This window comes from Carassius auratus, chromosome 28 (assembly GCF_003368295.1).
Source record: "Carassius auratus strain Wakin chromosome 28, ASM336829v1, whole genome shotgun sequence".
In the NCBI taxonomy this organism is placed as follows: Eukaryota; Metazoa; Chordata; class Actinopteri; order Cypriniformes; family Cyprinidae; genus Carassius; species Carassius auratus.
Genome location: NC_039270.1, coordinates 24,489,159 through 24,514,035, shown reverse-complemented (window position 1 = coordinate 24,514,035; position 24,877 = coordinate 24,489,159). Strand labels below are relative to the sequence as shown.

Below are 24,877 nucleotides of genomic sequence, written 5' to 3'. Positions count from 1 at the left end.
GTGGGGATTGATATGGTAGTGGACCATGATGCTCATAGAAGATGTGAAGGAGCAGTACCCCCCAATTATGGTGGGGTAATTCGCACTCTGAGACAAACTACCAACTAATTACTAATTCAGCAGATCAACACTGACTAATGTGGTTCTTAATGCATCTACCTGGTAATGCAATGACCCTCGGGGACTGTGTTCTCCACTCTCCAGAGAGCGACACACAGATTGAGAGGGATGCTGCGGAGCGGGCAAGAAAACGGGGTGGATAACCGGAATCAGTGGATCTATAGCAGAGTGGTAACAGATAGCTCTGAGCTGGGGTCATGGGGGATTGGTGAGATGGGGAAACCTCAGCCGATAAGGGCAAAGGGGCAGTGGCTCTAGTCACCAGGCCACCCCCCGTGGACGGCTCTGAGTGAGACAGACTTGGTTTAAAGGGAATTAAATAATGAGGAGTGTGGCTTTTTATCAATGTAGGGTGGTCGTGTTCACACACTGCCAACACCTAGTAAAAGTAGATTTAGCATAATAGGTGCCCTTTAACAGAAAACGACAAATAATCAAATAATAAATAAGACAAATAATATAAATTAATAAATATATATATATATTTTACTGTCACTTCCATTTAATCAATTTAATGCACCCTTGCTGAATAAAATAGTAAGTATATATAAAAATGGACACTAAATTTTAATTCTGGGCTTGCCTTAAATGTATATATAAAAGATACATTTTATGTATTCTTATGTGGAAATTTTTATGAGTCATGGCTAAACATGGCCATAGGTGGTTAATGATCGCTACATGCAGAATAAAGGCCATACATATTCAATTTCTCACACGGGCTTTGGAAGGTATCCAGCCTAGACTTAATATCATCAAATTAAGTTACATGAGCCAAAGACCTTCTATATGGTTTTGGCATTGAAAAGACAGTTTTACTCCTGCCAATCTATAAATTCTCTTTAATTATCAATTAATCCAGGAATCAGATAAGAACAGATCTGAAATGTCAGCAATTTAATATCAAGACACAATTAGAAATTAATTAATTGTTTTATATCCTGCACATAAATAAAAAAAAATAAAAAATCTTCAACAAAGTTGCTCTTCTCCTCTGACATTCAAACTCAGACTCCATGTCCTTTTGCAAACATGAATGTGTGTTGTGCTGAGAAAGTGACAGCTCTGACAATGAGATTGTGATCATGTGGATCTGTCCTGACTGAAGGTCCACTGGGGAGCCGAAACGTCTCGCCTCTGATCTGACACTCTGTACTCTTCTGTCAGGTGGCAGGAAGCAGCCACGCAGTCACAAAGAAGCTCATAACAGCTACAAAAACCCCGAAACACCCTCACGAAACACATACACACATCTCATCAAACCATCTGGTGAAAGTCCCGTCTGTAGAGAAGACACACAGAGAGAGGAGACACCAGCTACAGCGGCCAGCAGGGATGTGTAGCATCAGCACAGCCACTGAGAATCAAAACTAAAAATGAGAATCAAAAACAAAACTAGTCGAGCTCACTAATCAATGGCTTTCTTTGTGTTTTCCGTTGTGTACTATTCAATACGTTTATGCTTCAAAGAGGTGGCTTAAGGCAAGCAGAAAGTCATTTTAAGGTTAGCACGATATCTTTACATTTTTAAACTTTTTGGTTATTATCTTTCAATAGTGGGTTGTACTCTTGAATAGATATAAACTCATTATCTCATGTTTTTTTTTATAGTAAAAATAAACTAATCTAATATTTAGTTTACCTCTACTTCCTTGCTATGCATTAATGTTCATAAAGAGTTTATACACAGGTTCATCTTTTTAGGTATCATGAAAAATGGTTATTTGGCCCTATGCTCTGTCAAACTGCTTTGGAACAGCATTTATAGTGTTACTACAAAAAAAGTTAATTCCTCATAATATTTAAATAAACCTTTTTGGTTTTAGTATTAAAACATGTTTATATATTATTTCCGTTGTCTGTTTTATTTTAAACTTAATATTGTTCTCACACAGTATAAATAACTTTATATACATAAAATCTGCATTTAAAATGAGGGAAAAGGGTCTATTGCTAGGTGAATATTAGTTTGGGAATCAAAAACCCCATCGCAGAAATGATTATAATTTTAACATTTTCCTAAGGTTTACACAACCTTTACGTAATACTATCCCATAACTGTGGGAACTATCTGTCGGGTGAGAAAGAACTACTAGACACTTCAGTCTCTAGATACTTGTTCTGACTTGACAAATCAGACCAAAAAAAAAACAAGATCTAAAAACTGACAGAGAGAGAGCAAAGATTTCTGACCTTTCTCATTTAACTCACTTCTGTCAAATAACCCGCACGTTTAAGCATGCACAGGGGGCTCATGCAATGCAAAAAAGCACAGATCCTAGCTGACAAGAGATGCGTTTAAAAGGTGTTCGAGAAGGGACGGGACTGTGTGTGAGAGCAGAAAACAGGAGAGGAGAGCTCTCAGATGAAGAGCACTACTGAGAAGGGAGAAAAGACAGACAGAGGACTTCTGAAAGAGCAAGAGTCTTCAAATCCAGGGACGACTGAACCAGTTAGACGTGTATAGACTGCTGCATGTCTACCAAACCCTGTAATATGCAATGCGGTTTAGCTGACACAAGAGTTTGATGTTAGCGTGTACACAATCTATTTGACCGTGGGGACTTGCTCGTTTGTACTGAGGTATATATATACACATGTGTGCATCAGCAGATCTCCTCACCATCCGTCCACCCCTTGCTTCTGAAGCTCCGAGATGCCGAAAGACAGAGAGCCCATAAAGTCATTCCGGCTGGTCAAGTCCCAGTCCCAGATCTCCACAGACAGCCTGCGGTCCTTGTCAGACTCTTTCAGATTACTGTAAGACACAGAGCGCAGGAGGGAGGCGGACAGAGACAAAGAAATCAAGCTCAACATTTGATTTTGCATTTCACAGACAAACAAATGACTGATCTTTTGGCAGAGTCGGAAACAGAGCGAGAGCTTCCTTACAATGTGAAGGTCTCGTTCCACGTGGGATTCAGGCAGCACTTGATGGTCTTGGTCTTCTGTTTGCTTTCGCTCTTGGGGTCAGGGATGAGTTTTAGTTTGACGTAGGGGTCAGAGAGTCCATTGGGGTCCATGGGCACCAGGTTCTTCGCCTCTTTAACTGTAACATAGAAAGAGAGATTATATCATAGATATAAGGACCAAGATTTCCTACTTTCACTCTTTATAGTGTGCAATCAATGCCAAGTGAATCTTTACGTTAAATAAAAAGATACTACAGTGCATATCAACTTTTTGTTGGGAGTTTTGCTCAATGAATATCGCATATGTTAAGCACAGATTATGTTTTTAGAGTCCGGCACAAAAAAAACAATGTGTTATTAACAAAGTTATTTTAATGCCTTCTAAATAACGTAACCCATTAGACTTTTGTTTATTTACGTGAATTTTAATCATATTGTTAAAATGTATTTTACATATAGTTAAATATATATATATATATATATATATAAAAGAAAAATATACATTTAACAGACTCTTTTATTCGAAGTGACTTGCATTCTGGCTATTCTGGCTACACTGAACCCATGACCTTTTGCGCTGCTAACGCAATGCTCTACCACTGAGCCACAGGAACATATCAGTAGTATATTGATTAAAAAGTACTTTTATATATATATATATATATTATAAAAAATACTATTTATAGATACTGAATACATTATTTTTTTCAAAAGTTCTGCATAGGATGTCAAGTGTCTGATAAAATCTTAACCATGTGAACCCTTTACCCTTTAAATCATTAAGTATGGACTCTAGATGTGAGAGAATAGCTGTCAATCATTTATACTTGCACCTCATGAACTCTCATGGCCGTGTGGGGCTACGAATGCACACACACACACTATCCCAGTAATTGGGGTTGACCTCAGCACTTGACCACTACAACAATTAATGCAGGAGGCTGCTGTGGCCTTGAGATTTGTGGCTAGTGTAATTTCCATAATGAGTGGTGTGTGAAGGTAGGCTAAGCTGTTCATTAAGACAGCTGTGTACTGCAGCACGGAGACAGGAAGAGAGAGACAGACTCCTGCGTGAACCGTCGTGCTCACAGAGCAGGGTTTATTTCACCAGCTTATAAATGTTATGCACAACATGTTCGTTCTGAAAGCCCTGCACACGGAGTAATTGAGAAAGCAGGATCACTGACCATGTAAGAATATTTGCATGAATATATCAAAAGCTTTGCCTTACAAGATACACTTATTTTTCTGGCTCAGAGATGTGGGGAAACTCAGTGTTATCTAGTTGATTAAAAAAATGCTGATCTCATTTATATAGTAGTGAATAACACAGTTGATCAATCTAACAGACAAAAGTGTAAAAGGCTGTAGGAATATAATTAATGTTTTAGCAAATAATTAAGCAGCACTGCTCCCTCTAGGTGAAAAACTCTGTAACTCAATAGCAAATGGTCTTCTGTGTGTTAGATGGTGCTCTGAAGAGATCTAGAACTGACCGGATCCTTTAAAGTGACAGTTCACTCAAAAAATTAAAAGTTATTTTATTATTTACTCATCCTCAAGTTGTTCCAAGACTGAACTGAACACAAAAGAGGATATTTTAAAGAAATATTTCCTGATAATTTACTCACTCCCATGTCATCCAAAATGTTAATGTCTTTCTTTTTTCAGTTGCAAAAACTATATATATATATATATATATATATATATATATATATATATATATATATATATATATATATATACATGTATATATATATATTTTTTTTGAGTAAAACATTCCAGGATTGTGACTTCGATGGTTGAAGGTCCAAATTGCAGTTGAAATGCATCTTCAAGGGCTCTACACAATCCCAGCCAAGGAATAAGGGTCTTATCTAGCGAAACAATCTGTCATTTTCTAAGAAAAATACGAATTTACATACTTTTTAACCGTAAAAACTCATCTTGCACTAGCTTAACCTCACATATTACGTAATCACGCTGACAGGGTCACGCGTGAAGTAGACTCAAAGAAGTCGGAGGAGAAAATAAGATGGAGTTTTTCGCCCTACACTACCTTTTTATACAAAAATACACAGACGAAGAACTAGCCACTCATTCCAACGTGACTACATAGTCCGTGAAGTTGCGCATCGCAGAGCTAGTGCAAGATGAGCATTTGTGATTAAAAAGCACATTATTCTTTTTTTTTTTTTTTAAACCTGAAGATTTGTTTTGCTAGATAATGCCACATTCCAGGCAACCCGTAACCCGTGTTTTTCCAACCTTATACCCGCGAAAGTGCACTGGAATGGCAGTCAAACCCGTGACTTTCCACCCGTGAACTCGTACTAGATCGATGTACTCCCAGTTCTGAGCTCTGACATCACACAGCTCGCGAAACAACGATGGCAGCCCCTAATAATAATATTGCCACTTCAACCACTATAGGGAATATTTCACTCAGAAACCTTAATTTCTTTGCGACCGAAGAAAGAAAGACATGAATATATTGGATGACATGGGGGTGAGTAAATTATCAGGAAAGGATTATTCTGGAAGTGAACTCCTTGTATCATCCAACCGTATGGTTTCAACGTTCTTCAAAATATCTTCTTATGTTTTCAGTAGAAGAAAGAATCCCTTACAGATTTGGAACAACTTCAGAGTGAGTAATAAAACAACAGGATTTTCATTTTCAAGTTAACTATCTCTTAAAGCTGATTTAAGTGCAAGATTTAGGTCTTCATTCACAAAAAGAAGCCACATAACAAGACACTAAACATGGTCACCCAGTTTGCCTCACTAACATTTATCAACCAGCAAGTGCTCTGGTGGTCAAATAGAGTGCGAGTGTGAGAAAGATGAGGTGGAAAGGACCTTTTAAAGGCAGAGCGGCTGCCCCATTTCCATCCAGGTATTGGTCAATTCATTAGCTTTAAGTGACAGGTCTTTCAAATTCGCGACAGGAAGTGGTGCCATTCATCTTACTGTACGCTCAGCAGATCTGCGGCACAGTCGCATGACATTAAATTATAAAGGACTGCGTGATGGATTAAAAATGTCTTTTGCGCTCAGGGCTGTCTGCGCCTCGGTTCTTTACATGGTGCAGCTCAGCTAATTAGCCGCTAGCAGGCTAAAGGCTGTTAGTTAATTCTAAAGGAAAATGGGAGCTGAGGCTCGCGGGGTGAAATGGCACAGGATTGAGCTTGAAAAGAGGGATGCAAGGCAGAATATAGAGCAGTGTGAAGAGGCTAATGTCACATATACACACCCGCTGCTGCACAGATCCAGGCCTACTGCCCTCCAGAAAGAAGTTCACCCAAGAATTACAATTCTGTATTCACAATCATGTTGTTCCAAAACAGTACTTACTTTCTTCTTTGGAACACAAAAGAGGATATTTTGAAGAATGACTTTTTTAGGTCAACACAATGGAAGTCAGGGGGGTTTAAGGGTTTAATGTTGTTTTGACTATTTTCAAAAGATCTCATCTTGTGTTTTGCCGGGGGACATTTTTTTATACAAGTCTGGAACGACACAAGAGTGAGGGAATGATGATAGAATTTTCATTTTTGCCCGAACAATCCCTTTAACTGCACTCTGATCAATTTTCTCTCGGTTTGTCTTTCAGAAATCTCCTTTAATTGAGCTCATCTTCTGCTCTGAAAGTACAACTAAGTGGAACTAAGTGGATATTAGAACAAAGTACAGATTCCTCATGGACATAATAGTTTAATATCATAGATATAAGAAAAAAATAATTGGAAATTTATCATGGATATAATTTAATAAACTGTTTGGAAAGCTATTTTCATATAAAACAATCATATAGTATGGAGGGTTTACAAAGGGTCAAGCTAAAGGCACAGATCACACAAAAATGACAAATACAAATATCGAATAATCTTCACACAACATTTTCCAAAAAGCACTAGAATTGTATCATAAAACATAACCGATTTCTTCTGAAGCTCTGTGTGATGAAAAAGACTAGACTTCCAAGTCAAGTTTACAGAAATCATGATGTAGCTATCAGATCAAACATCAACAACATCAGGTGCCACTGGTCTTTGTATGTGATGATTAATGACACCTTCAGACTTCAGAGCTACATGAATGTTTGATAAAGTGAATAATGAACGTTGACTTGTTTCTGTCTGGAAACAAATGAATGAAGGCTCTTCCAAACATATTCAACTTCTGTTTTCCAGTGGAGTTTTGGAACTGTACTGGTGAATTATCGTCGAGTGAACAAGAGCACACGAGTCTTCCCTCAGTCGGGTTTGTGCTAAGAGAAGGAGAATAACGCCCTCTGCTGGACACTGAAACTATCACCATATTCCTGTCTTTTCTTCTCACTGGCTGGAACAGGAGGCCATTTCTTCAGTGTACAAGTGTTTTTGTTTTGGATGTGTGTTTGTATTGATGCCAAGGAGAGACAGGAAGACTAAGTGTGCTTTCTTGTGTTGCTATTGAGTGACCCTATAGAATTTCACAATGAGCTGAAATGCATCTCACTTCATCACTGTCCCATGCCGCATTTTAGACATCAGGGACATTTAGTTTTTTTGTGGGTGTCCATTTCTCCCTGCTGTCATCCATTTTGGATTGAACTTTTACTTTTTTTATAGACTAGAATTTAACTAGACATCTTGCCGTCATATTCTGCCCCCAATGGGAAACAGTTCTTTTACAATTCGATTTTGTTACATGATACTTAATACTAACAAGTGGTGTTGAAACTGATCATAATACTTAAAGGGGGGGGGGGAGGGAGGTGCAATGGAGTTTTCAAATCTTACTTCCGGGTTTGTAAAAACGTGGCTCTAATGACGTAGACGATTGTGGAACTCCTTATATGAGGATTTCAGTAGCACTTTATTTTACAGTCCTGTTCCTCATGTACATACTATGTACTTATTATAGTAATTACAATAACTTTGTAATAACTAGGTACTAACCCTGAACCTATCCCTACCCCATATAGTTACCTTGTATTACCAGAACGTTCTCAGATAAATACACTGTAAGTACACTATAAGTACATGTTAGTACACATACTGTAAAATAAAGTGCAACCAGGATTTCTCTCTGAAAAGCACTCGTGCACATGTTGACGAGAGGAGAGTGAGACCGCGCACATCAACGCGCTTCATCGGGAAATCGTCGGCAGCGCTGCATAGGATTTGTTTGAGAAAGTCTCCAAATAAGTGTGTTTTTGGATGTGAGGGAAAGTTTACCGTGTTCAGCTTCCCAAAGAACCCAGCGTTACATGAACAGTGGATGCAATTTGTTTTTCTGGGGCAGCGACGGAGTTTGTATCAAGTGCCTTTGTGTGTTCTGGTCATTTCAGTGATGAATGTTTTATAAACAAGGCCCAAGTCGACACTGGATTTGCACAACATTTGCTATTAAAACATGGTGTGGTCCCAGTGATAAAAAAAAACATTCATGTAAGTACTTGCATCAGATTTCTGTCTTTTGTTGGAAATCAGCACATAAGTGAATATATGTTACTGGAAACAACACGAAACATCAGTATTATAGCTCTGCTCACGGCACGCCTCCAGGAGCTCGGCTTTTTCTGGAGAGAAACGGAAAGCTGTATTTTTCTTTTAGAAATATGATAAAACTAAAGACTTTTTGGACATGTAGTACTACTCTATGGGTACTCAAGATTAACATGAGATTAGGTGAAACTGTGTATGTTATGTACCCTTTAAAAAATGAAATATTGATATCATGTTACTGCTAAATTATTCAATCATTTTGTTAATAATAAAGTGTCAGTAGCTGATGGACACTTTGTAGGTGGGTGGTACTGCACTGTAATGCTGGTTTCACCTGTCCTAAATCAGAAGCTTCTAGGACTGGCACACAGAATCATGTTGGAGGAGATGACACTCTACCTGCTCATGAGAAACTTAAACTCTTGGGATTCGGTAAAAAAGACGGGATGTTCAACACTCCATTCGGCAGAACGTGCCAATCAACAGTTAGTTACTTTTGTACACATTTGTACAGTTATTACTCTCTCTGCCTCTCTACACTTGGATTCATTGGCCAATAAAGAAAGTCAAGTTAAAAGAAGAATTAGGCCGATGGCATTTATTTTTCAAAAAAAATAAAAATAAGTAAAATCGATACACATCACAATAATACTGTTGTTGTAAAGACTTTTGGCCACGATAATTCTGTAGTGAAGCTCTGACAGCCCTACACAAGCATAAAATAAAAATAGCTGGGTTAAATACATCACAGCACTGGGTAAAATACGGACAAACCCAGCGATTGGGTTGTTTTCAACCAACAGTTGGGTTAAAGGTTTAACCCAGCCTTCTGGGAAGTAACCCAACTGCTGGGTCAAAACAACCCAATTGCTGGGTTTGTCCCACTGATCTATAATATAGAACTGGATTGCTCGTGACATTATGAAAGTGAAGCCGCAGCGCCGCCATATTGGTATTCCCTTGTATTCCCATACATTCCATTGAATTAATAGGAAGTTGTATGATTTTAATGAGAAAACATCACCTAACAAGTCAGCATTTATAAATCTGAAGTATTTCTGTACATTCTTACAATGCAAACACCCTAGGCATGTAAACGGTTATTTTTTTTAAATGGAATTTCCCCTACGTATTAAAAAGCTAAGTTCATTACAGCAGCGAACATCATGAACATAGTTTGTATAGTTTTATTTGCCTTGTACAGTTATTTGTTTATATAATTTTGGTATAGTGTTTTTATTCGTCATTCAGCGCTAAGTGCAAATGTTTTCAAAGATTTCATTAACAGCATTCATTTTGTAGCTGGTACGTTAATGATTTAAACAAAGGTTAAATTAATTATTAATTTAGCATACAATATTATACATGGAAACGGTAATGCTAGTAAACATATTTGCGCGATCTTGGATGGTCTGAAATAGATGTTGCTCAATCAGGACATTAAAAATATACACATCATCATTTTTTCAGAGAAATCACTGACTATATACACAGTACAGATTTAAAGACATTTATTTCCAAGATAGCAAGTTAAGCTTTTTATTTCGGTATTTAGCAATATTAACAGATGTTACTGTATTCATTGTAATATATTCAAATCCATTTCTGATACTAATATGTTCATGTTAATAATTATGTTCATAAAGAATTAAGCTGTAGTTTGTGTTGGATCAGTTACCTGTGTCAGCAGTGCGCAGCACACACCCACCTAAACGGTTTAAATATATCTCATATCCTGCCCCAAAAGACCATAAACCAGATAGACGACCAGATAACACCTAAAGTAAAAATGAATTTACATACACAAAACATACAAACTAATCCCGTTTGACTGATTTGCTTCGAATCGGGTGATTTTAGGGTCAGTGTTTTAGCTGTTACTCAATGTTGCCCTCTGCTGGTAGGGATTAGTAAGATGGTGGATCAAACACTTCAGGTGGCTTTACTGCCTGTTGGCAGTTTAGAATGCGATGAGTGATCCAGTCATATATAGATCAACGCTGCGTTGTATTTTGTATTAGTGTGTAGTTCTCCCCAAAATGAGAATTCTGTTATTAATTACTCCCCCAATGTCGTTCCAAACCCGACTTCATTCACTTCATCAAGACCTTCATTCATCTTTGAAACACAAATGAAGATATTTTTGACGAAATCCAAGAGCTTTCTGACCCTCCATAGACGGCAAGTGGTTAAACCATAATAAACCACAATTAGACCATCATTTTATGTAGCTGTGACAGTAGCTTTTTTTTAAGAATTACTTTTTGTGCTCAAAGAAAACAAAAATGATTTCATTCAAAACTGTATTTTCTTACGTCTCAGAATTTGAGGACTGTTCTCGACAGTACCATGACGTATACGTGTGTCTTCCAATGCTTGTAAAGAAGTCCCAAGTTCTACATCAGAACGACAGCAGCACCACACACAAGTCATGATAATATCTGACCGGAAGGGAAGTAATTGTTGAATAAAGCTGAAATTTATGGTTTCTTTGCACACAAATACTATTCTCGTAGCTTTATAAAATTAAGGTTTAACATATGACGTCACATGGACTATTTTAATGTTGTCCTTACTACTTTTCTGGACCTTGAATGTGTCAGTTGTGTTGCTGTCTATGAAGGGTCAGAAAGCTTTCGGATTTCATCAAAATATCATAATTTTGTGTTCTGAAGATACATGAAGGTCTTATGGTTTTAAAACAACAAGCATGTGAGCAAATAATGACAGGATTTTCATTTTTTTAATTTTTTTATTATGCTGCAGAGCCATGTCCTAGCCGTCATCGCTTGAGTTTTAACACAAGAAGGTATAATGCTAATAAAAATGACAAATGTCCGGCAATCTATTTTTATTTTTGGGTATTTCTTTAATGCAGCTGGGTATTTCCAGTGCGATCAGCCCTGAAATGGTGCATGCTAGTCTAAATATATCCTGCTACCTGGTGCTGCTTTGGATTCACCACTAGGAGGAATCAAACACTAGGAAATTCCCACAAGTCTCCAGAGCAGCATCCTTTATGCCTCAACTGAATGTACTCATACAAGATGTGCATCTTTGTAGTGCATTTTTGGCTGTTGTTCAAGGGTCAAACGAAGGCATGTGTGTGGTAACGAGAGGTCCAGGATCCACCAGCGAGTGGTGCACTATTTAGGAAGCTGTGAGTGAGTGTTTGCTTCCCTGCACATGTGTGTAACAGTGATGTGTGTGAGTGGGCAGCGGTGACTCACTGCTGACGGTGAGCACATTGTTCTTGATCTCTGCAGTGATTTGGATGCGGCCCCTCCTCTCAGTGTGGTCAGTCCCACACAGACTCGGCACATTGGCCACACAGCGCTTATGGATGTTCATCATGCAGTCTGGATGGAGGGAGACAGAGAGAGAGGAGAGATGTTATACCACAACCCCAACTTACAAATGCACATTGTGTAAAAGATGATGCATGAATCTATATATAAGTGTGAGCTTTCAAAGGCCAGACGGAAAGGGAAAGTGCTTTCCTTCTACCAAAGACCTGTTGAGCCAATTCTGTAACTATGAAAGGCAGTTCAGCCGTGACTCATAAGTCTCCTACCAACATGCAGACTGCAGCAAATGTATACTTTGCAAGCAAAGGCAATCCTAGAAATTACATTTATAGCCACAGAATATATATATATATATATATATATATATATATATATATATATTCATGAAGAATGCATTAAATTATAAAAAGTGACAGAAAAGAAATATATGCTACAGAAGATTGAAATTTTATCAGCCTTTGCACAAAACCATTAAGCAGAACAACTGTTTTAAACACTGATAATAATAGGAAATACCAAATCAGCACATCAGAATGACTTTTAAAGGATCATGTGATCCTGAAGACTGGTATAATCATTGATTAAAAATTTGCCATTATCATTAAATAATAAAATATATTCAAATATTAAACGATATGACTGTTTTTCACTGTATTTTTATCAAATAAATGCAACCTTGGTGAAAATTTTTTGTACCTTATTTACACCTAAAGGTGAATATTAGTACCTTAAAGGTACATACAGATAAATGGCAAATTTAAGTATTTTTTGAAAAGGTAGCAACCAAATTCTGTATGTTTTATGAGATCGTATTGTAAATTTGATATATCTCAGTTGCTGTTCTAAAAGGTACCTGGTTATGTATACAGTAGACAGGGAGTTGACTCAATAGATAATGGAACAGAGTAACTGTATTTTCCTTTTTTTTATTATTAATATACAAACCAGAATAAGAACATGAAAACACATATCAATTCAACTTAAACTCTCCCACCTGGCCTCTTTAAATGGGGTACATAATGGATAGAAAAATGAACAGAAAACCAATGAAACAGGAATCATAAAACATAAATTCCCCCAAACGTTGTATCACAAAGTAGTCCAGGTTGTACTCTCCTGCTAAAATCATCGCCAGCATGTGTGTTTTGGATGCTGCTATACTTCTTAATAAGCGAAACCATCCAGCTCCACCAGAGATAAACAGGCTGGTTGACTACTCTAAAGTGATCTTCACAGCAGGGTCAGTGGGGGCTGAAGAACAAAGCAGTAGTGAAGATGCTAATCACAGTAATGCTGCTTTTGTTGTGTTGGAGGCCACAGGCCAAAGACAAGCAGCCGGACTCAACACAAGTTTACATATCAAATAGGCAAACAGGCACTCTGGCATTCAGACTACTTCTGAAAATGACTGCGAACACACTCACACACACACACACACACACAGTACTCCTTCATGCACTGGAGCACTTCTCCACAGTTCAGTCAGAAGTGTGACGGAGCGCAAGCCATAGCTGGAGTGTAAACAGTGTAGAGGGCTCCGACGACGACGACGACGCACGCATTGGAAACTAAACGGATGTAATTATAGCACTCCCGGTCTGCAACCATAACAACTTTGTGTCAGGTTTCAGGTGAAGATGCTGATGGCCTCATCTTTACACCATCTGTCAGTTCACTTGCCTGCCTGCCTGTCATACATTAATGAGAGTAAAGAGCTGCTGAAAAAGACGCTGTCATATCAATGAATATTTGTTAGCCAACAATCAGGTATGTGGCGGTGAATATCTGTGCCCCGGAGGCTTGGACAGCTGCTAAGTGAGTGCAGCATTTTGAATGTTTTATGTTTTGGACACTGGATAAGAGGCTGGCTACAGTGAGATGGAAAATCTCTTTTCAGTCAGGTGCTTTGTGAGCGGGACTTCATACAGTCTGTTTATGTTCTCAGGATATTCGCCTCGCAGGGATACGTAACACACACGGATCACCCAACCATTATACTAGGGTTGCACTGTATACAGTACAAATGGGATCATGAAACATTGAATAGTAGTGACACAGTAACACTTCACACATTTTGAATTCTAACAATGTGTCGCTTTTCAGTACACTTCAGCAGTCCAAGGAGCTTGACGTCAAACGTGAGCGCTAATGTTAAGTTGACGGTGTCAAAATGCATCAATGCATGATTTGAGCATGAAAAAGTTTAATGCATTTATTGTGGAACTTAATAATTGATTATCATTCCTGCAATGACAGCCAATGTGGGTAACACAATAGATGCAGAGCATGTGAGACTGGGAAATAAGAAAGTTCACGCTGCCTACACTACCATTCAAAAGTCTGGAGTTGGCATGATTTTTTTATGTTTTCGAAAGAAGTCTCTTATGCTCATTGAAGCTGTAATAAAATAATAAAAAAATACAGAACCCCCGCCACCCCCACCCCCAGAATTACTGTCACTTTTGATCAATTGCATGCATCATTGCTGAATAAAAGTACACATTTCTTACTGACCCCAGACTTGTGTAGTTTTTCTGTTTAAATTTAAAAAATTATATAAAATTATATATATAATATCCTATAAAAAAAAGCAAATAAGTATTCTACTTGGTTGATTATGTTAATCTATGCCTGAGTGGAAATCAAGGAAAGTGAGAGATACCCACGGTCACATCTCATGCCCTGGTGGATGAGTCCATACAGCAGAGAGCCGCAGTGGTCACAGAAGGTGGGGCTGGAGTACGTGTGGACCTTGAACTTGTGCTTACTGCGCGGGTCCTGCAGAGAGACACAAAAAACAGAGCAGTCAGCCACGTTGGCCATAAATAAGAATTACCAAAAGTAAACTGGGAATTAATGTTGATTGCAATAACACAAATACATGGTGCGAAAGATCTTAAAGGGGAAGTACATTTAAACAAGTAGAAGATAAATTAATTCAACCAGGTATTTTACATGGTAAAAGCACAGGTGTGGCAAGGAAAAGTGAGTAAGTAAAGACACAATCTTTCTTTGCAATACAACTTTACAATATTCAAATATTAACCATTTTCGCTAATTGTTTAAAAAATTTAAAATCTGAAATCAGAAAGTAAAAAAACTTGTTTAATAGCAAATGGATTGCTACTGCACAACACATTTCACATATGTGCAGTAATAAATACTGTATTATATAATGTACACGCACACACACAAAACCACCATTGAAAATATATATATATATATATATATATTTTATAAATGTATATATTTTTCAGCAAGCATGCATTAAATTGATCAAAAGTGACATACTTTTACAATACAAAAATGTAACTAAATTTATAAAACAGTTAAATTTAATTTAATGTTTTAAATAAATGTTAATCTAAATGTGTTTATTTTTTCATTAAGCTTTTATCAAAAAAATTATATGAATAGGAATATGAATATGAAAATATGAAAAAAATTGATTGCGGATTCCACAAAAATACTAAGCAGCTGTTTTTAACATTGATAATGAACAATAAATGTTTCTTGATAATCAAATCTGCACATCAGAATGATTAGTATCTTGACTGGAGTAATGGCTGCTGAAAATTCAGCTTTACCATCACAATATCTTTTTTTTTCTTCTTTTTTTTATAAAAATTTGATTTTAAAATTTAAAAATGTTCTTACTGTCTTCATCAAGTGGTGCCTTTGTAAGCATTGAAAACATTAAACTTTTTTGAACAGTAGTGTATTACACATAATTAAACAAATTTAAAAAAAATAAAAATAAATAAAGAGCAGTGAGATTGTTCTTGCTTTTAAAATGTGCTCTTTGATATATAAATTCAATTTTAACATTGTTTTATTATTTAGAATAAAACCGTATATATATATATGTGTGTGTGTGTGTGTGTGTGCTCTTGGTTTTGTGACATATCAGGACACAACTGTGTATAATGACATGGGTATGACACAGGTATTACAAGGAGAGGGTGACTTATGAGGACATAACCCATGTCCCCATTTTTCAAAACGCTTATAAATCATACAGAATTTTGAGAATGTAAAAAATTCACAAAGTTTCCTGTGAGGGTTATTTAGGGGTAGGGTTGGTAGAAAATACAGTTTCTACAGTATAAAACCCATTATGCCTATGGGATGTCCCCACTTTTCACAAAAACAAACGTGTGCGTGTGTGTGTGTTGATTAATAGTATATAGATTATATAATGATGGAGGATGACACCTGAGTGATACTGGAGTGCATTGGTCAGCAGGGCACTGCCAGACAGCTGAAACACTGGCACACCAGAATAGCCTTCCTGTTCGCCTCCCCCCAAGTCATCCATCCATTATTAATTAAGCAGGCGCTCTTTTATGACTTTCTATTCATAAGAAGCTTTTTTAATATTCTCCCTCTGAATATAGCTCATGGCGGCATTGACACTCACACAAAAAGAGAGCAGCTTCCATACGGCCGGTGGCCTGTGGCCTGGGCACACAGAGGCCACAGTGAGTGGATGCAGCACACACAAAACCCCTACACACAGTTGTGCTACATATTCTTACAGTAGAGGAAAATGCAATGAGAAGAGGTCAGAGTGAATTTACACAGGTTGCCCCCACACAGTTTAGGGAAGCAGAGGTGCTGATCAAATGAGAGAGGGAGTAGGTGGATGAGGCGAGAGAGAAACAAGCAAGGCTACATGATAATATTAAAATAAAAATCACAATAAATACTTGCAAAGGGGCCAAAGTTTGGCCTCTGTTAGTGGATACTGTCACTGTACATGCCCTGCAGGGTAAAAGTATTTTTTCTATTTTCATAACAGCAGTTTTCTATTTTGTATTTCTATTTTATTCCAGTCTTCAGTGTCAAACCATCCTGACTAATATTTTTGTAATATACTACTATTTTGATAGGTAAAAATTTATAGCCTGAATGCACTGTAAGTCACTGTTAAGCGTCTGCTAAATGCATAAATTATATATATATATATATATATATATATATATATATATATATATATATATATATATATATATATATATATATATATATATATATATATATTAAACAGCAGTGTGCATATTACTTTTATATCATATTATAGCATATTATAAACAATTATCTAGTTTCTGGCAGAGGAAGCTATAAACTTCAAAAGAGTGACAAATCCACAACTACTCAACTGAATCATGCCACACAGGTCGTTTCTATGCATCAACCATTGTATCCTTTTCCTTTTTTTTTTTTTTTCATGAGAACAGTTGTGAAAGTATCAATTTGGAAGTCACTCTACAAACAACCAAACCTATAGCGACCCATTAGAAAAAATATAAACAGCACTGAGCAAACCACAAAACCTACACGAGTGAGTGGGCAATTTGGACAGCAATATGAAAACCACTAGAGCCAGTGCACTTTCAAAGCTCAATGGAAAGCAGCTAAGTACTTAACTAAAATTATATTAACCATCCCAGCCATATTAAACCGCATTGAGGACGCTATTGGAATTACGCTTCTATCCATACATCAAGTATGAAGTATAATCAAGTTTTAAAGCCTGAGCCTCCGTGATTTATGGACCAAGTTGTCCCTTTTTTTCTTGTGTTTGCCGGCAAAGTTACAAGTGTTGATTATGCTTAATTTAGTGAAAAGTACAAAGCCCATGAGTTCATTCACAAAACCTTTGCTCTGCAATGCAATACTTTGCAACAGAGTTTACAAAGTTTCGCAAGAGAACACAAAAGCATTGAAGTACGTTATCCTACTTGTAATAAAATGAAAGTAAAATGCACAAATAACATCGGCAAGGTCTAAAAGATTTTCACAACTTCTACAACTTTTTTTGCTTTAGAACATTTACAAATGTTAAATCTACAATTAAAATTTTAAGGATACCACTGCATCTGTTTGGAAAAAAGTGCAGTGATTTAGTTATTTTCAAAGCGTTCAATGGACTCTCATTATAATAGAACTTCATTATTGTTTATTTAATTCAAACAAGTCATTTTTTGTTAAATATAAACTAAAATTTCTGCACAGGACAGACTTGGTGTTGTTTTGAAACAAAATAAACTATATTTTATTGGCTAAATGTCAAAATGAGTTGAAATATATCGGCATATTGGATATCCGCAAAATCCAATATCATGAATTCTAGTAGGAATAATAGAACGGGGTTGAGCGAAACCACACATTTTTTAAATCATATTTTAAGTGCGTTGACTAAATTACTAGTTAAATGACCTTTATAGGACTGTCTCAAATGTTTTTGTCTATAGAATGAATGTCAGTAATGTGAGTTCAAAACCTCATTAGATCACACTTCTATTGTATTGAACACTAAAGCATTTTTCTAAATTCTCTTTTGTGTTCCAGAGAAGAAAGTCAAAGGTTTGGAAATATATATATATATATACATTTTTTTTTTGAGTGAACTATGCATTAAAAAAAAAAAAAAGCCCTATTTCATGTTCAATGCATCCTTCTTGCATAAATACATTTTCTAGCAATCAAAAACAGTCCAATAAAACATATTGGTGCATCTAATGGCACCACAAACTATTTACAGCACCATCTAAGGCCCCGTCCACACAGAGATGCGTTAAGCTGTGTACGCATAAAATCCGTGTATATTTTCTGAAACGATGACATCATCAGCCCACATCTCGCCCCATTTAGACACCGCTATGTAACAGCAACCAAAACATGAACAAACACTGAACGACTGTTCACGTTTTTTTATTATTATTAACTAACATTAACACTGATTAATAAATGTATTGTTCAATGTTCATTTGTATACCGTGAGCAAGGTTTACGCGCATAGTCCAAGTCTTCTTCTCCATTTTTAGTGCATCTTAAAATGAATTACAGCACCACATGCTGGTCTGGCATGTACACTACATCGTTTTGTGTCGGTTTCGTGTGGACGCAGATATTTCTTGAGCCGAGAAAAAAAAGAAAAAAAAAAAGATTGGATAGGGAAAGCTCTGGCTTTGTGTGGACGTAGCCTAAAGCAGCACAGAGAACAATATGATGTGCTCACGTCTGTGAAGGTCCATTCAAACAAAAGAAGGCACATCAGAAGAGGGCTGTGAAATGCAGAGTAGGTGCAGGTGTGAAGGGGCTTTTGTAGACTCATCTGAATAGTCTGATGACAATGTCACCCCTGAAGCGCTGGCCCATCCGACAAAACACAGATTCACTCATAATAAAGAGAAGAGACAAAGTATTATTCATTTGTATTATAATTCCCTGTCATCTTATACAAATGGGACACAGTGAGCAGCATACAAACAATAACAAAAGATGAAAGCAGGTAGATGAAATTAAGCCCAACATATTGGTGCACTGCCTGTCCAAACAGATCAGGAAAGGAGACAGCAAGTGACAGACGCAAATAAAATCATAGCACCATCTTTGTGCTAGAAACACCCTCTTCCTAATTGTGTATAGATTTAACCTCAAGCATACAACTGTCCGATTTGTGTCCGATTTCAGGTCTGTATGGGCACATTTGATCCCAAAATGTAGGTAAAACCTGAGCCACACACACAGTGTGCAGGTGTGATGTTTCACTGATCACGTCCCCCTCTTCAAAGCAGATGTGATCATTTAAGGAGCTTTGTTCATCACTGAACCCTCATTAAAATGAAAAGCACAGGAACTCTGTCTATTCATAAACGTCAAAGGCAAAGAGCAAAGCCAACCAGACTAAATCTGATCAAGACCCACTGATCACAAAATACTAATGTTCCTTTTTGGACATCACAGAAGATGATAGTGACCTTTTGATCATTTTTACCAGAATATGTCAAACTATGTCTAATTATATATTAATGTATTATATTGCGTGCTGCAGACAACTGAAACAACAAAACTATGAACTGTACCAGATTTTCTTGTGTCTGTTTTTTTTTCTATGACTCCAACAAACATGCGTCTTTCTGAAATCTTTCAAATTTTCTACTGTCTTGTCCTATTGCATAAAATAAGCAAGACCAAGGCCACACAACTTTATTACATGCTGAATATGTGGTTACATCCTGAAGCTCCTTCCGAGGGGGGAGTGGTGTGTTTGCATTGGCTGAACTTGTCAGGCAAGATGTTCACTGCTCCCTCAGACCACTGCAGGTGTTTGGGAAACCAAGAAAAATAAAAAACACAAAGCAGTTGACAGGAAACAGCAAGTGCTACACAGCAAAGCGATCTTCTGCACATAACCTTTTAGAAACTCCACCATTAACATGTCAGTCCCTTAACATGAAGTTCATTTGTCGCTCTTTCTATGCATTTAAATTGCTCTATATTTAATTTATTTTTATATGCACTACACCGAAATGAATTAAATTAAGGATTTTCATGACTTCACCATGCATGTCCTGGTGATTTAATCTAGTCTCCCAGATTGGTCAAACTGGTGTAAGGGAAACAGGTCAATTTAGCTCAAAGGTAATCATTTAATAATTTAAAGGGAATTTGAACAGAATCACTGTTTCACGGCTGATCACTGAGACGCGCCTGCGGTTCACTGAACGAGCCGTTTAACATCAAATCTGCGCTGAATATTAATATCCAAACTATAGTGAAACACTTATCAGTTACCACAGTAACAAGATCGGCAGTTTAAGAAATTAACTTGTAAGCACAAAACACAAGATACTTCTCTTTTCAATATGAATAAGGCTTTATTGGATAAATCTATAAACTAATCTAACACATAAACGCACGCACTCACACATTCACACAAGTTGCAGGAAGATCGAAAGTTAGGGAAAGATGAGTTTAAGAGAATGGAAATATGGAATCCCAAGTTTACAGCAATACGTTAAATTGCATAGACATGAACAGCCATCAATCACTTAATTAACGCTCGCATTGAGTTCCTCAATGGGGTTAAAATTATATTAAATACACCAGTAAAGGTCACAGTCTGGAGGTTACTTGCTTCTCCTGTGAAAAAGGAGTCCCGTTGAAAGGGGTATCCCGATGTCGCTGATTGGCTGGAAGTTCAGTAGTCGCTGAAGTGACGTCTTGGGAAGGCTTGTGGTGGGGAGTTGGCTGAAGGTGCAGAGTCGTGTGCGCTGGTTGAAGTTGAACGGGCACCCGAGGTCCGGCGTCGGAGACTCGATGTTACAAAACTTAACTCAGAACACGAAACTCTCAAACGGAAAAGAAAAGAAGTAAAGCTTGACGAGACTAAGTTGTGTTTCTCCTCATAGTGGCTAAGTAGCAGCAGGCGTGCAGGCTGAAGCATGCTGCAACCGCGCTCAAAGAACAGTGATGACAAACAGCATGGCTAAAAGCTAAAGCTAAGAAGAAAAGCTAAAAGCTGGTATGACTGATAGCAAAAGCAAGGCTAGAACTAAAAGCAGGCATGACTGATAGCAGCAGCATAGCTAGAGACTAAAAGCCAAGATTTTATGGTGTCCTAAGTATTTAAACTGGCCTGTTGGCCACACCTCAAATGTTGTCTTGACCAATCAGATATTGTCTTGGCTCGGGGGTATCATAAATCATATGTTTATCTTACAAACCATGTGGTCCGAATTTTCCCACTCTTGCAGGGTCTAATTTTGGACATGGTTCCTATAATCAGAATATGATACATGTGACGAATAAATGATTGTCTGGTCTAATTCAAGCAAGCAGATTCGATTATATCGATACTAGACATGACTATGTATCCTATAGTTATCAAAAGACATACACAATAAGTGATTATAACATGATAGTCAAATGTGTGGGTTACATATAAATGAATATGGAGTGAAGCGATGGACTGAGTCATTTTGGAGTTAATTTTGGTCCATATATATGTACAAAAGACAAATATTTATGTGGAGACCAGAGGTTCAAAGGCCCTTCCCCCTTAGGAATTTCAGGCTGGTTCTGCTGGGTGGGGGAAGTGAATGAAACTTGTGCAGTACAAGTAACAGTAACAATGTTAGTGTTGAAAGCTGTTTTGTGAAAAAAGTTGGTTGGTCATCTTGCTTGGGTCTTGTGGCACTAGAACTGATTCATGAATTCGACTCTTTATTTTGTCTGGTTCGAGTCATTTCTGTCACACTGGTGTTTACTTTGGCAACCAGCTTATCTTCCAGCCTGACTAACTGAAAAGTGCTCAAAAAGTTTTTTAACATTTAAAAGACCAGTCTAAGCTAAAAGACAGCAACTAACACAAACAAACCTGCTAAGGGTAGTTTTCAAAAGGGTAAAAATCTCATATTTAAAATTCCTTAATATTTCCGTGTTTTCCCTTAAAAGGATCGGTTACCCCAAAAATCTGAATTCTGTCCTTAATTACTTACCCTCATGTGTTCCAAATCTGCTGAATACAAATTAAGATATTTCTGATGAAATCCAAGAACTTTCTGACCCTCCATAGACAGCAAGGGAACTACCAATGTCAACAAATTATGCATTTGAGTTAAAAAACAAACAAAAACAATAATAACACTTTATTCAACAATGCTTCTCTACTGTGCCATACTTAGCTGCCATTTAAAACACACATGTGTGTGATGCTGCTGATACAGGAGCATGCATTGTGACATAGTACTCTAATGAAGAAATTGTTGAATGAAGTCATTATTTTTGTAATAGTTACAAAAATTTAGTTCTCGCAGCTTCATAAATTAAGGTTGTACCACTGAAGTTTCATGGACTATTTGAACAATGTCCTTACAACCTTTCTGAACCTTAAACATGTCAGTTGTGTTGCTGTCTATGGAGGGTCAGAAAGCTCTTGGATTTCATCAAAAATATCTTAATTTGTGTTCTGAAGATGAAAAAGGGTCTTACAGGTTTGTAACGACATGAAGGTGAGTAATTAATGACAGAATTTTCAATTTTGCCTGAACTAACCCATTACGTTTTATTCATTTTTCTAGTAATCTGAAAAAAAGAGACAAAATCAACTGAACCTTATATATAATGCGAAAAAATAATTTTTGCTGCACTTGAAAAGGTCCAAGTTAAACAGTTTGAACTTTGAATGGTGCATCACAGTCCTTAAAGCCTTCGCTCCATAGCGTCTAATGCACTGAGCAACACTGATGCGAACAGACCTTAATAGATGATAATTATCTCACCTACGTTACCGTAAACTGCGTACAAATGCCATTATCTCTGTCATAGAGGAAAACGCTGCTGTTTTTTTCTATGACAAAGCAACAAAGATTCTTTTCAGATAGAGCGCATGCACAATCCTCCCACTTCCATGCTTCTATCACACAGCACGCAGCGCACTGAGTCATCCAATAATCAGTACTGAATAAGAAGGTGCAGGCAGTTCTGTACAAAGGAGTTCAAATGGAAAGGCAGGGGAGAGAGAGAGGAGACGCAATAGAAATGCATCGCTATAGAGCCCTCCCACCCGGTGGCCTTCAGAGAGTTCCCATGGTGATGGCCAAAGCCCATCGCCCAGCAACAGGCTGGTACCTGTCACAGCAAGAGTTTGCGGCGGTTGTCGCGTCTGGCTGGAGGAAGAAATAATAATACACTTGAGAAGCTGAGCATTTCTGTGTAAAGACGCAAAAACACACAGTTTCACGCTTCCATTTCCCCTTTTCTCAAACTATGCACTATTTATGAGGCATGTTTTCCTTTAGTAGCAGCTGTAGATTATGATCATGTCCGAGAGGCTGCTTGTGGGTAGCATTCATCACAGTGTCAGTACCACTGTGATAGAGTTATGCAAAACACAGTTTCTGTGGTTTGCTACAAGAAAACGGTCATGGCCAACAGTTAAAGGCTTTAGTTGATCATGCAATAGTAATATATAAGAATAATGCAAAATAATAATTATAATAATAATAAATAATCATTAAATATTACATGAAATGTATCCAATTCTGGCTATTAACAAACTATTAACTACGACATTTGAATAAAAATTTGCTGCTTATTAATAATTAGGTAGTTAGGTTTAAGTTTGGGTATTGTATAGGCAGTGTTGGGTATAGTTACTTTGGAAAGTAGTTAGTTAGGTTACAACGTTACCATCAATTAAAAGTAATCAGTTATGATACAGCGTTACCTATTCATAAAAGTAACGCGTTAGAGTACTCATGCGTTACCAAAAATTAAAAGCCGTTTGCAGCGGCTCACACATGACAGACACAGCCCCCGGCCCCTTTAAATGCACCTAGAAGTCGTGACTCCCGACAATGAATAACGTCAGTCATCCGACTAAATTAACACTGCAGGATAACAATAACAGGAAAGTCAGTCAGCAATCGGCTATTCCACATGGCGTTTTATTTATTTATTATCACAGAACATATTATTAATCAAAATTCGCACCTAACGTTACCCAGCCCGGGTAGCCTAGGCTACTGTATATTATGAGCACCACAAGATAACTCCTGATTTTTCTTTAACTTTAAATAATGCAGTTATCAAAGTACAAGTATGCTTACTTGTAAACACAACCTTAAACAGGCTTGCAGATTTAAATCCATTTAGAAATGATTAACAACCAGCCAGCCAACGATCTAACAGAAATTAACAGCTGCCTTTCAAACAAAAATGATAACAAACCGAATTAAATCCTTCACTGCCACACAGGCAAATGACAAATCGCTTAATAGCCGAACTAATTATTATTAAAGTGTCACTCACAGTCACAAGCCTAAATTCGCTTTAACACTCTTCAAAGTAGTGATTACAACGTAGCGTTAAATTTGAGGTAGAATTTTTGGCGGTCGACAGAAGCTTTTCACCAAAGCAGATTGTGCATTTTACCGTTATGTTCTTTTCTTTTTCGTTGACAAATTGAAAATAATGTGCGTACTTCCATAAACCAAACGCTGTCCTCTCTGCTATCTTGCCGGGAGTTCGAAAAAAAAAAAAAAAAAAAAAAAAAACCCACACGCACACACACACACACTGGGTCAGGCGCAGGGCACAGACGCATCACAGCCATTGACTTTACGATCAGAGAGCTTCGGCTCCGCTGATACTGTACATCCGCAGGTGGCACAGTAGACCTAGGACTACTGTCTGACAAAAAGCAGGCTGCAGTCGGGATTTTCCTTTCCTTAAAATAACGGATTACTTT

General features: G+C 37.3%; 1 protein-coding gene across 2 annotated transcripts in view; it reads right to left on the bottom strand.

Annotated features, from left to right (window-relative positions):
- Positions 1–24,877, bottom strand: part of LOC113047295 (protein kinase C beta type) — a 115,662-nt gene that overhangs the window by 54,220 nt on the left and 36,565 nt on the right. For both annotated transcript variants that reach the window (XM_026208653.1, XM_026208652.1), the window contains exons 4-7: positions 14,502–14,613; positions 11,758–11,886; positions 3,013–3,169; positions 2,744–2,878 (exon numbers count right to left, since the gene is read on the bottom strand). In XM_026208653.1, coding sequence (XP_026064438.1) covers positions 2,744–2,878; positions 3,013–3,169; positions 11,758–11,886; positions 14,502–14,613 — 533 coding nt within the window. The remainder of the gene's footprint in view (positions 1–2,743; positions 2,879–3,012; positions 3,170–11,757; positions 11,887–14,501; positions 14,614–24,877) is intronic.